The sequence below is a fragment of the Hippoglossus hippoglossus genome, chromosome 9, assembly GCF_009819705.1.
Source record: "Hippoglossus hippoglossus isolate fHipHip1 chromosome 9, fHipHip1.pri, whole genome shotgun sequence".
NCBI classification, from domain to species: Eukaryota; Metazoa; Chordata; class Actinopteri; order Pleuronectiformes; family Pleuronectidae; genus Hippoglossus; species Hippoglossus hippoglossus.
In genome coordinates, this window is record NC_047159.1 from 7,385,364 (window position 1) to 7,397,163 (window position 11,800).

Here is an 11,800-nt window from a genome sequence, read left to right on the forward strand (position 1 = left end):
CTATCATCATCATCATCATCATCATCATCATCATCATCATCATTATCATTATCATCATCATCATCATCATCATTATCACGCCTTTAAATAATACACTCTCACCAGTCACTTAAGTTTACAACTAATATGATTATACACCTGCATTGTACTTAAAGGGATAGTTCACCCAAAAATCAAAATTCACTCATTAGCTACTCGCCACTATGCCGATGGAGGGGGGTGAAGTGTTTGAGTCCACAAAACACTTTTGGAGTTTCAATGGTGACCAAACATATAATGCCTCCATACTGCTCCTGTGGTGTCACTTACACCATGTTCTTAGCCTAAATCTCCTCTGTTATCCTCAGCCTGACATTTCACCAATCACCAGTTGGATTTGGCTTCAACGCTGTTTACCCCTGAAACTCCTAAAGTGTGTTGTGGACTCAAACACTTCATCCACCCCTCCATCGGCATAGAGGCAAGTAGATAATGAGTGAATTTTCATTTTAGGGTGAACTATCCCTTTAATATATAAAAAGACTAAAAAGGTGTAAAATTCTATGTTGTGTGTATTTAAAAATCACAATCGTTTACATTATGAACTGTCAGTTTGTTATTTGTCTGTAAAATGCTTTGTTTTAATTAGCGATGGTCTATAGACACTGCAGATGTGAGTCAGCATGATACACAGGATGTGGCCTGAACAGACGACGTTTGAACTCCAGGAGCTGCTGTTCCCAAGGATCTGCCTTTCACAATACAATTTGATTACTGGAAAATACTAAAAAAAAGGGAAATAAACTAAGTGCTATGTAGACATTAATGATCACAATGGAATGAGCTGCAGACAGTTGTAACATAAAGGGTGAAAAGTCATTAATGCACAACACAACTTCCAGCTTTAAATGTGAATCATTTTGTAATTTAAACATGAAACGTACTTTACAAGTTCAATTCTGTATTATTATTAATTAGAAACAGTTGTATTTAGACTAGAATGCTTCACATGTTATTAATTAAAAATTTGAATTGAATGATATTGTCTTGACCATCACTATCCATTGTACCATTCTTTAACTTATTTGTTCAGGGGTTTGTTTGTTCTCGTCCCTTGGTCATATGTCTTTTTCTATGTAGGTCAAATTCCTTGTTTGTGTACACATACTTGAACGATAAAGTAAATTCTGATGATGAATGAGAATATTTAATCCGGGGGCATCCTGGTGGACTGTAGGGGTTTAAGACACCAACCATGGGAGTATTCACCTATAGCTCACCAGGTTAATCCCGTATATCTAAGTTGAGTCTTTGCTGCATCTGCCCTTTTCTGCTTGTGATCCTCTCTCTCTCTCTCTCTCGCCTGCTCTGCTGTCTCTCTCCACTGACCATCAAATAAAAGGAAAATGTCATAAAAAAGGAAAAAACACAGTAATTTAATTGAACTTGTTTGAACTTTGTCGCATGTCATTCTTCACTTCCTGTTATCTCTGCTCACCCTCTAAAATAAAGGCTAAAACCCAAATCAAAATGAAATATCTAAGTTGAAAATAAAAGTATCAGTGAGCAAATTCAAAACTACACTGGTACATTAAATGGTTCTCCAATATATTGATGCTAAGCTGCTGCTGTACATTACAATTCACACGTTGTGTTGTTGGGGTCGGGATCCTGAGCATGCATCAGTTTGTCATCGTAGCAGTAATCCTGTAACGGAGCAACAACATGCCCCACACCCACCTGCCACATTACACTGGCTCCAGGATGTTATTTACTACTCATTTACACCACTATGCAAATACAGCAGCTCTCACAGGCCTCTGCACCTTCAGCCTGTAGAGGATTGGGATCTGCTGTGATGACATAATCAGACAGAGTTCCATTCATTTGTTTATTTATTTGATGGGGTCACTAGTCAACAGACAAAATACTGTAAATGTTCTTTGATTTTTAAACACTTTACAGCCGTACTTTGGTGTTGTGACTTTTTAAAGGTTGGATTTCGTCCATTATTTTTTTTTTGTCCTGATACAAGTTGATTTGTTTTTGCATGTGCTAATTATTCTGCCATGTGTTCCTCTGGCAGGTCCAAGATGTATGGTTTGGCCACAGAGGAGGTGGTCTCACCCTGACAGGAAGCAGATGTAACCACCAGTGTGTGGTCTTTGGCCAGTGAAAGACAGCTCACACACACACACACACACACACACACACACACACACACACACACACACACACACACACACACACACACAAGGATTAAGGATTCATAACAAGTGGAAGTCAGACATCAGTGGAGGATGGTGTTTATTCATAGGACACATAATCAAGCACCAAAACTTAACCCTTTAAATGAAACCCCAAATATACAGTCTGGGTCATTTTTTCCCCAGGTTCATTAACTTTTACTGGTCAACAACAGTAAATATGGAAAAACAATGCTAGAATAATAAATATATATGTTGCATAACATCTACATTATACCACCAAAAAGACACATGGGATATACAGTGTATTAAAGATCATAGGGAAAATATACACGCCAAACAGGATTACAATAAAATAACTGATTCGTACAAGAGTTTATCTCAATGGTTCATAACATGGAAATGAGTAAGAGGCTCAAAGCAGTGGTGAAGATTGTAACTGCAACATTTATGTGTAGCATGCAGAAATATACTGTTTCTATGACCGTTATCATCCTCTGACTGAACCATTGTTACAGTTAAACAGTGACTCACTTTCCTTCGCACTAATCAACCGCTAACCTTGTGCAATTGTTGCTTAAATGATGAGTCATGGTGCAAAACAGACAAAAAATCACATTTGGCAACTTGATAATGTTTGAGCTTGTTTTGTTGGATAATGCTCAGGTCATGTGGAAGCTGAGGGTCGTGCGTTACAGCATCTCCCCTAATGTTTCAGTGCATTGTCTACTTCAGCTGCACGACTGATTTCTCAGAGTTGTAATTTTACTTTTATGACTGACACACAATGAGCTTATGTCATTTCCAAGTTGGAAACTTTCACACTGTGCATTTATCTTCACACGAACACAACACAGGAGGATGTAGTGGTTTTAAGGGCGTGCAGGGTAGGTTAAAATCGCCGTGTGCTTGGCCTGACTCTTGCTGTCAATCAGAAGCAGTTGGTTGTTTCTGTGGTGAGAAATCATCTCGTCGAGAGTGGGGAATGCCTGAGGGAGAGAAATAAAGATGAGGGGAGAGAGGTTAACAAATGAAAAGCCTGTAATTCTGATTCAGCTTCAATCCCTTCAGAGTCCTGTTCTCTTTGTTTTCCTGTTTCCCTGTCTCCTTCCCTCCGGCCTTATTTGCTCTCACCTCTTCGTTCCTCTTGCCCTCCTTTCCGAGGGCGTAGCCTCGTGTCTCATCCAGGAAGCGGATGGGAATGTTGTACACCTTCTGCTGGTAGAGCACAGCGAGGGTGTACGGCTGCCGGGCGTTCTGGGCCGAGCTGTGTCGGATGAGGAAGGCACCGTCCTGCAACACGGACAAAACAAAGGACAAACACGACAATCAGAGCAAAACTGAGACCAGGAGTAGGGAATAAAAAGGACTGGAGGAAAATCTTTGGGAAACATGATGAGAATGAACGTCATTGGCTGTTAATACGACCATGAAGTAAAGCATTACATATCTGGTTTACCTTGTTGACACTCTGTAAGAGGTCCTCAGCTGTCTTTCTGTTGCAGTCTCCAGCAAACCATTCTTTGTCCTGGGATGTGACAAACAGTGGTGGAAAGCAAATATGTACTTTACTGTTATGATGCGTTTTGAAATGCTTGAGGTAAATATTGAACTTTTTACTTCCCCTCCTAACTGTGGTAACTTTTCAATGGTCGTACAACACAAAACCCCTCCTAAAAAGCAGGTATGTTATGGCCCTTCGTTACAAGATAAAGATGCATATGAGTACTTTTCAATATTATTAAATATTTGAATAATCCAATTTTTCGGGAAAAAGAAAATATTTGATTCAAACTTCCAAAACGTGTGCATGAGAACTTTGATTATTTTTCTTTCCTGCCTTTTAATCTGAATGGATTATACCACCAAACAAATGAAGTGGCTAAAACTAATAAATAGTTGGCACTTGGGATAGACACCATACCTCATTGTCAGACTGTTTGGTTGCCCTCATGCCACCAAAAGAGGCTGGAAAAAATAGAAAACGGGCACATATAAGACAAGAAACAGAAGAAATACATATATGGAAGCTGACCCCAAATGACCTCAACATGTGAGCTTACCCGCGGGCTTGGCTCCTGCAGCAGGATGATTTGCAGTGCTAGAGTGAAGGCAGCAAGACGATACATCACATATATCATACACTGTAATTCATTCTGATGTACGCATGCACTTGCAAATGGGAACAACAATCATGCAGGATCTTTCATTGGACTAACAAACCTGTCCGGCCTCTCTGCATCAGTCATCTCTTACCTGGGTTTAGCTTCCTTCAGGGGTTTAGCTTCCTTCAGGGGGGCTGGAAGAGGGGGTTTATTAGCACCTGGAGATGGTGGAGGGGGTTTCTTTTGAAACGCGGGTCGTCTCAGCTCAAGTGAAGGAGCTATAAAGGAGAGATATGCACTCTTCATCATCATCATCATCATCATTTCTTGCAGATGTGGTTTGTTCTGACATTTGTAAAGAAGCTGCTCTTTACCTGGTTTGGCCTCGTTCATTAAGGACGAGACTAAATTCTGAAAGGGAGAAATAAATGTTAGTGCAGTGACATACTGACAAGCTTAGATTAATAAATGAAAACCTTCTAACTCAGTGTTTATCTTGACAGTTTGTCTTTAAATTAGGACAGAGCTCAGCATTAGGAGCTGATTCGACTGGCACTGAGATGAATAGACACACTCACAGGCTTTGCTCTGGGAACAGGAGGCTTCATCCTGCAGATAGAGGGAAACTTAATTTCCATTTCGTATCGTCATATGCTGGTAAGCTTGGCTGAAAGCAGCTTTTACTCACGTGGGTATGGAAGACGGTACAAGCGCTGCCATGGGAGATGGATGCATCATCATCTTCGGCCCACGTGGGACCGGAGCACAAGCTGAGGAGAAAGGAAATCCTTCTTTTTTAAATCATGCTTTCCAATATCTGTAAATCAAATCTGCTGGTCTTTTCATTTGAACATTTTAAAGTTGTTCAAATAACCAACGCTGTTCATGAGGCGTGTTTTCACTTAACATCCCTGAGAAAGATCTAGTGAAGTGGAACTCAACCGACCTGCTGCTGGCTCTAAATACAGGTCGTCATCGTCCTCCTGAAACACAAAATGACAAATATTGTCAAATCCCGATAATTCATAGCAGCATATTTATCAATACACATGGTGTAATGTGCCAAAAGTTGAGTTAGCATTTCTAATCACGTTTAGTTTTACTGACATTAGCTGTCTCATGACTGACAGTGACCGGCTCATTTACAGCAACATCCACTCATATGCAGGTTACAGTGTGCGGCCATTACGAGTTGATATTACTCTACTGATTAGCTCAGATTGCCCATTCCTTGTATTTTCAGCCTTTTGTCATTATTGATTTATTTAAGATTTAATATTTGTGTATGTTTGTTAAGGTGTGAATCGTTCTCTCATTGCTGTTTCCTCTCGGATCAGAGCCTTTTCTGCTTTTCTTTGGTTTAAGTGTGTTTGACTGAGCTAATGATAGAGGGTCTTTAATGCCCTGCAGCAGGAATCAGACTATGTAATGCAAACCTACAACTAAACTTAATTGTCCATGGCTAATATCCCCTCAACCAAGCAATCAGAAGATAATCAGCAGTATAGGCCTTACATCTACATTCTGTGGGCCTGTTATGGAAACAGTGCCCTTGATGGCACAGACCTCCTGCACCTCATACATAGCAGCAAGACCCTCGGACCGAAAGAGATTATGTTTGTATTCATTTCACATCTCATACAGTGGATATGCTGTATTATAAACAATACTGCTACTCACTTAAGTAAATATTACAGAAAATAAAGCTTAGTTGCAGGATCTAATTTTCTTTCATTATCTGGACATCATTACTTTAACCTGATCACTAGGAATGTTTTAGCAAAAACGTGCGTGGACAGTCTAATTCCAACTGTTGTAGCCGTTAATTCGCCATCCATGGTACCTGACACAAAAATAAACCATGTGCCTCTTGCAAAATACAAAAGAAGGAGATTGAAGGTTTGCAATTTAAACTCACCTGCTCTTCATTTGGATCCAGGTAAACATCTGGAATGCAGAGAGAAGACAGGGATCTGTATTGTGACCTCTAGTGGTGTGGAAAGGTCTTATAACAATAAGAAAAGGAGATCAAAATGCATGAGTTGAATAAATAAATAAATTGAATGTGTAACCCTAAACTTCTCCTTCTTCCTTTAAAACACAATATCAGTGGTTGAAACTGTGATACTGCAAATATTACTTACAGTGTTACAATGACAACTACCTGATCTGCTCTATTCCTGCAATCTGCACTGTGCAATCAGACTGATACAACATATTTGAGTTTCTGGGGCATTCAGGTGCAGCTCAGTGGGAGTACAGTAGGTGGCACCCTGTCCTTGATTTCTGTGGATTAAAATACAGTAACTTTCCAGCTCTAATTGAATTTATTCATATCAAATTAAATGATGTTGCTTGTGTCTTTTAGAAAATGATGTGCACCACCATGCATCAGATGAGCAGTAACAGCAAACGTAAGATCTTTCATGTTGTTCATTTCACAAATAGCTAATAAAATGAATACTAAGACCTTTACCATCCTCTCAGGCAAGAGTCATTTACAGTCTGGTGAATAACTTATGTGAAAGGCTTAGTTTTGTAGGTGGAAGTGTTCAATTCACCTTCCTCTGTGTTGGATTCAGGAGGTGGAGCAGGAACAGAGCGGACTTGTGGATGAGGCATCATCTTGGCTCTCCCTGGCTTCTCATTTCTGTCTATCTCCGGTGCTGGGAGGGAACAGGTGTAGTTGTATTGAGTGAGGGGATGGGAGAGATCAAGTGAGGTGGTTTATACAACACAGTCAATGAACAAAATCAGTAGTTTGTGTCGTTGTAAATGACACAGATTAATGACGGACGTTTCCTGGTGTTGGATTCGTAGGAGAAACCGTCAGGACGTTGTGGAGGTATCTGAAGAACAGAGGTGAGATGTTAATTAAAACAAAGGCAACATCTTCAACCTCTTTGACGGCTGCAGCGACACAGAGATAAGTTACCGAGGGTTTTCCCATCCTGGGTGGAGGAACAGCCTTCCTCTGTTGAACAGCAGGACTTGACGTCCTGTCTGTACAAAGTAAATATGCTGAACAGGGTTTTGAACTGTTTAACCTAGTTGTAATATGTGATATGTAATAAGAAATACTGTTACCCAGATAAACATCCTCCTCCTCTTTTCTCTGTGGGACTTTCACAGGCGGACGTTCACAGGGAGGTGCTTCATACATGTTACCCTCCTCATCATCCTGCCATAAGAGCATAGGAATATGAAATAGCTTCAAAGGTACATGCATGTTGCATTTCAAGAAAGAATTACCACCACTTCAAGACTGTTATTATTGAGATGTTGAAGTAGTTTGGTTTGTGCAGGAAATCTGCTAAAGTTCAAAATAACCAACATAGCAACGGAAAAAATGTATTATGATTAATTTAGAAACAAAATAAAAAAATGAAATGCCTAATGTTATTAGCAACAGAGCTAATGAATGGATATTGAGACAGTGGGCCCTTCATCCCTCCTCCACACAAATGTATCCAGTTTTAAAATGAGGTTTTATGTGGAAACAATATTATAAGAATTAGATTATGATGTTTAAAAATGCCACATGTAGCATCTGTAATAATATGAGGATACAACCTGTAAAGGCACAGATTCAGAAACTGTTTTACTCACAAACTCGTCCTGTGGCCACCTGAACTCTGCATCGTCATCTGAAACAGAAAATAAACTAATAGCAGTTAGTCTGAGATCCAGTGAAGACAGAATCCAAACATCCTCCCTTCACACCAAGGTTCAATCCCACCTTCTCTTTTGGGTGGAACTGGAGGTCCAGTGTGTCTGAGGGAAAGAGGAGAGGTCAGATGCTACAGAAGCATTTGATTTCATGTATGATATGATACACCAGTGAGGTTCTCCTGCTGGGAACTGGACTTACAAGTTCTTCCGTTTCCCAAAGAAGCTCTGAAAAAAACAGAAACCTCAGATTCAGAGATTTAACACAGATCGATAACTCAAAGTAAATGATTACGAGCCCGGCATGCAGCTCGTAGGATTTTATGAGCTTTGTCATTCAGTCTGAGTCAGTGGCTGCTTTTTGGGGAAAGTCGCACAATAACAATAGAGCTATAATACTTCTCACTGCAGTCCAGAGGGAAGAGTTGTACTGACATCTTCCAGATTGTTTTGATATTCGTATTCGTATACTAATTACTTTGCAGATTCAGATGAATTCATGTAATTAATCAATGTAATTAACATGAATCCAGACACACAAGGGGATAGACGAAGACACAAATATTGTAGTTTAAATGAACTACAATAACCACAAAAACTGTCTGTATAGTCTTGCCTAACATTAAACCATGGAAACAAATGAACTAAGTATAATAACACAATAATACAGTAATAATGATAATAATAATAAATAATAAAGAATGTTTAGACTTTCTCACTTTATTGTTTATACTCATTATAACATGTGTGACGATGACGTAATAAAAAATCAACAAAAATATAAATCTTTCAATCAAAATAGTATTCATTTCATGAGATATTAAATCACTGGAACTATAAGTTAACAACATTGACATAGATTTGTGAAAAAAATAGACAAATAGATAACTGTATGACCCCCTGGTGGAAATTCACAAGTTCACAAGAGTATTCATTGTGGTACTTTATTTTGGTAAATTCTCAGTATACTTCCTCCACCACTGATTATTTGTTCTAATAAATGTGAAAAGTGAAGGTGCAGTGTTAGTATTCTCATTGTTTTGTCCTTGTAAATTTTATCATGATCTTATTTCTATGACTTCTGACTTTGCAGCTGTTCATTAAAAATCTATGCCATTTTGAACTCGACACTCTTTAACATTAAAACTAAACGTGCAGGGATGTGACTGAGTCACGTTGCAGGGGGAGGAGATAAATAAACATAAACTCATGTTGAGTGAAATCAGGAAGTGGCTCAGTTTTCCCACAGAGCCCAGTAGACATGAGGAAGTGTTGGGTTTAAACCAAATTATATCGACTGAGAGGTAGAGAGGGAGGAACTGCAGAGTCTCTGTGTCTCACACCACATTAAAACAGTGTCGTTCTGTGAAAATGTTCTAAAGGTTTACTGTTGATAAGTGAGAGGTGTTCTGCTATTCATGACCTATGTGTCACCTGACCACTCCAAAAATATCTGCAGTTTAAAGTCGGGTCAAGTTACAACAACGACGTTTTGAACTTCTGCTGACTGTAACTGTGTGTGTGTGTGTGTGTGTGTGTGTGTGTGTGTGTGTGTGTGTGTGTGTGTGTGTGTGTGTGTGTGTGTGTGTGTGTGTCTCTGTCCAAAGTGTCAGAGCATCAGGAAACCAACAGGAGGAAAAAGGAAAAAGTTGTGTGACCATAAAGGGAAATCTGATACAAAGAACAAGACACACTGAGCATGTGTGAAAAGTGAAACATTCAAATGTTGCACTAAATAGTGCATATGTTTAATAACAAGTACATATCTTATAGGATATGTATAAAAATGAATGAGTTACTGTACTATAGTCTACATTTTTATAATTCACAGATATTCCAAGAGCCATAAAAGTACTAATTGTTATATTTTTTGTTTTGTTTTCAGGACGTGAGCATATCTCCTCTAGCGATAAAACATTTATCTAAACAAGTTCTTGGCTCTAACCAAACTAAATATTTTTTTCTTCTGTAGTTAGAAATCCATCAGACAGAACCACAAGGGGCAGGTTTAATGTTACCAAATGGTGAAAACTATGTTATGTTTAGATCTCACTGCGAAATATAACACTGATGCACAGCTGGGAATATTGGCACAAAGAGGGTCATCACCAAAATATACATTTTCAAATGAACACAGCTCCATCTGTGAGTGAACCAAAGCATAAACTGTGTTGTCGTGTTTACTGAAAGAGTCAGGAAAGATGATACTTAATGAGAAAGTGACACTAGAAGAAAAGTAACTACATTTTGAACTTGCGGAAGCTTAAACTTCTTAACTCTTAATCTCACACAAAACTGGAAAATGAATAACACGCCTGTATCAGGTTTTTCTATCTATTAAAATCAAAATCCTCATAAATTACACTGAAACATGTTTGAATAAATGCTAATTAAGTTAGTTAATGGAGAACTGTTGAACAAAGAGCACAGAAGAGGAAGCTTAACAAACTTGTTGGACCTCTCAGAGAACTTTATCTCGACTGATGCCTGTCAGCGTGTTTACTCTCAGGTTATCACGTATTTGTCTATGGGTCATTTTCACAGTTTCACCTTCACACTCCCCCCCCCCCCCCCCCCCCCCCGCCTCACTCAGAACTCTGAAATAATAAAACTAACCTCTTACTTGCGCTTACTTCCAACACACTCCACCACAACGTTACAAAACTGTCAAACCAACTAAGACAAAAATGAAATGGCACTTTACCATCGTCGTGAGTTTGGGGACGACTCTCGCAGCTCAAGTCATGAAGATTTGTCTTTGTCGCTGTTCTTTAATGCAAATGTATTTAAAGATTGAAAGCGAGCGATAGAGAGAGACAAAGAGAGAGAGACAGAGAGAGAAAGAGAGAGAGAGAGAGAGAGAGAGAGAGAGAGAGAGAGAGAGTGTGAAGAGCAGCTGTAACTGATCTCATTTGCATTTCCTATACCTGTGTCAGAAAAACCCCTTCACCTGCTGCTCTGTGCCTTTAAGTGAGCTGCAGCCAGTGCACAGCTCAGACATGGCTCCACATGAACCAACGTTATTAACAGTCACACATCAACTCCTAATGCAGACAACAATGACGTTTTTAATGAGAATTAAATTCTACAAAAAGAGTGCAGGGCATATTTATAACAATCGGCTACACACACTCAGTAACCACTTTATTATTTTTATATGTTCAGCACCACAAAGTGCAGCCTCCAGGGCTCAACACCTACAATAAAAATTCCACTTGATAAAAACTCATGAAGGGAGGATTTGTTGTTCTTATGACACTAACCCAATATGTTTCCTTAAATGTATTACTGATCAATAATTAATGAAAACCAATAAGTACTACTGTCCCCCATGGTTAATTATTAGTTAGTCTATTAGCCTTTAGAAAGAAAATGCTACGTACTAGACGTGTTTTTATAGAGGACATAAACTGTAATTGAAGTTTGAAGTGTAGTTATGCTGTTGTTTGAATGTAATTTTATATATATGGCTTTATTTTTCTTTTAAAAATGTTATTAGATATGAATTAAACTGTGAATTCATTATGCATGTTGATGGTCAAAATGCAAACACGCACTGCAGCCTAACAGTCTTTTTCCCTGGTTTATGGATGTGGGAGTAATATAAAGAAGCTCATGTTCCAGTATGTGTGACTACTGAAACAAAAATGTTATGATAAAAAACATTAACTCCACCACCAACGTGCTGACAGAATTTCCAGCTCAGTGTTTCATCAGTGGTGACGCAGGAATGTGCTGAAAGAGCCGTCAGTATCAGCTTTATCTCAAAAATCTATGAGCTGTCAGGAGGAAACTAATTTATCTGCACTTTACTGGAAACAATAAAATGCTCCAACGAGG

At 38.9% G+C, this 11,800-nt stretch overlaps 1 protein-coding gene across 1 annotated transcript; it reads right to left on the minus strand.

Annotated features, from left to right (window-relative positions):
- Window positions 1-2,270: 2,270 nt before the first annotated feature.
- On the minus strand, window positions 2,271-10,815 carry si:dkeyp-117b11.1 (B-cell linker protein). Its single transcript, XM_034596713.1, has 19 exons — window positions 10,665-10,815; window positions 8,163-8,188; window positions 8,031-8,065; window positions 7,901-7,938; window positions 7,379-7,472; window positions 7,227-7,294; window positions 7,089-7,140; window positions 6,853-6,957; window positions 6,210-6,238; window positions 5,238-5,274; window positions 4,980-5,061; window positions 4,870-4,900; window positions 4,666-4,702; window positions 4,463-4,569; window positions 4,250-4,289; window positions 4,111-4,154; window positions 3,646-3,714; window positions 3,321-3,479; window positions 2,271-3,175 (listed from the first exon to the last, which is right to left on the minus strand). The coding sequence occupies exons 1-19, from the start codon at window positions 10,665-10,667 to the stop codon at window positions 3,059-3,061; spliced, it is 1,173 nt and encodes a 390-aa protein (XP_034452604.1). The 5' UTR covers window positions 10,668-10,815; the 3' UTR covers window positions 2,271-3,058.
- Window positions 10,816-11,800: the final 985 nt, after the last annotated feature.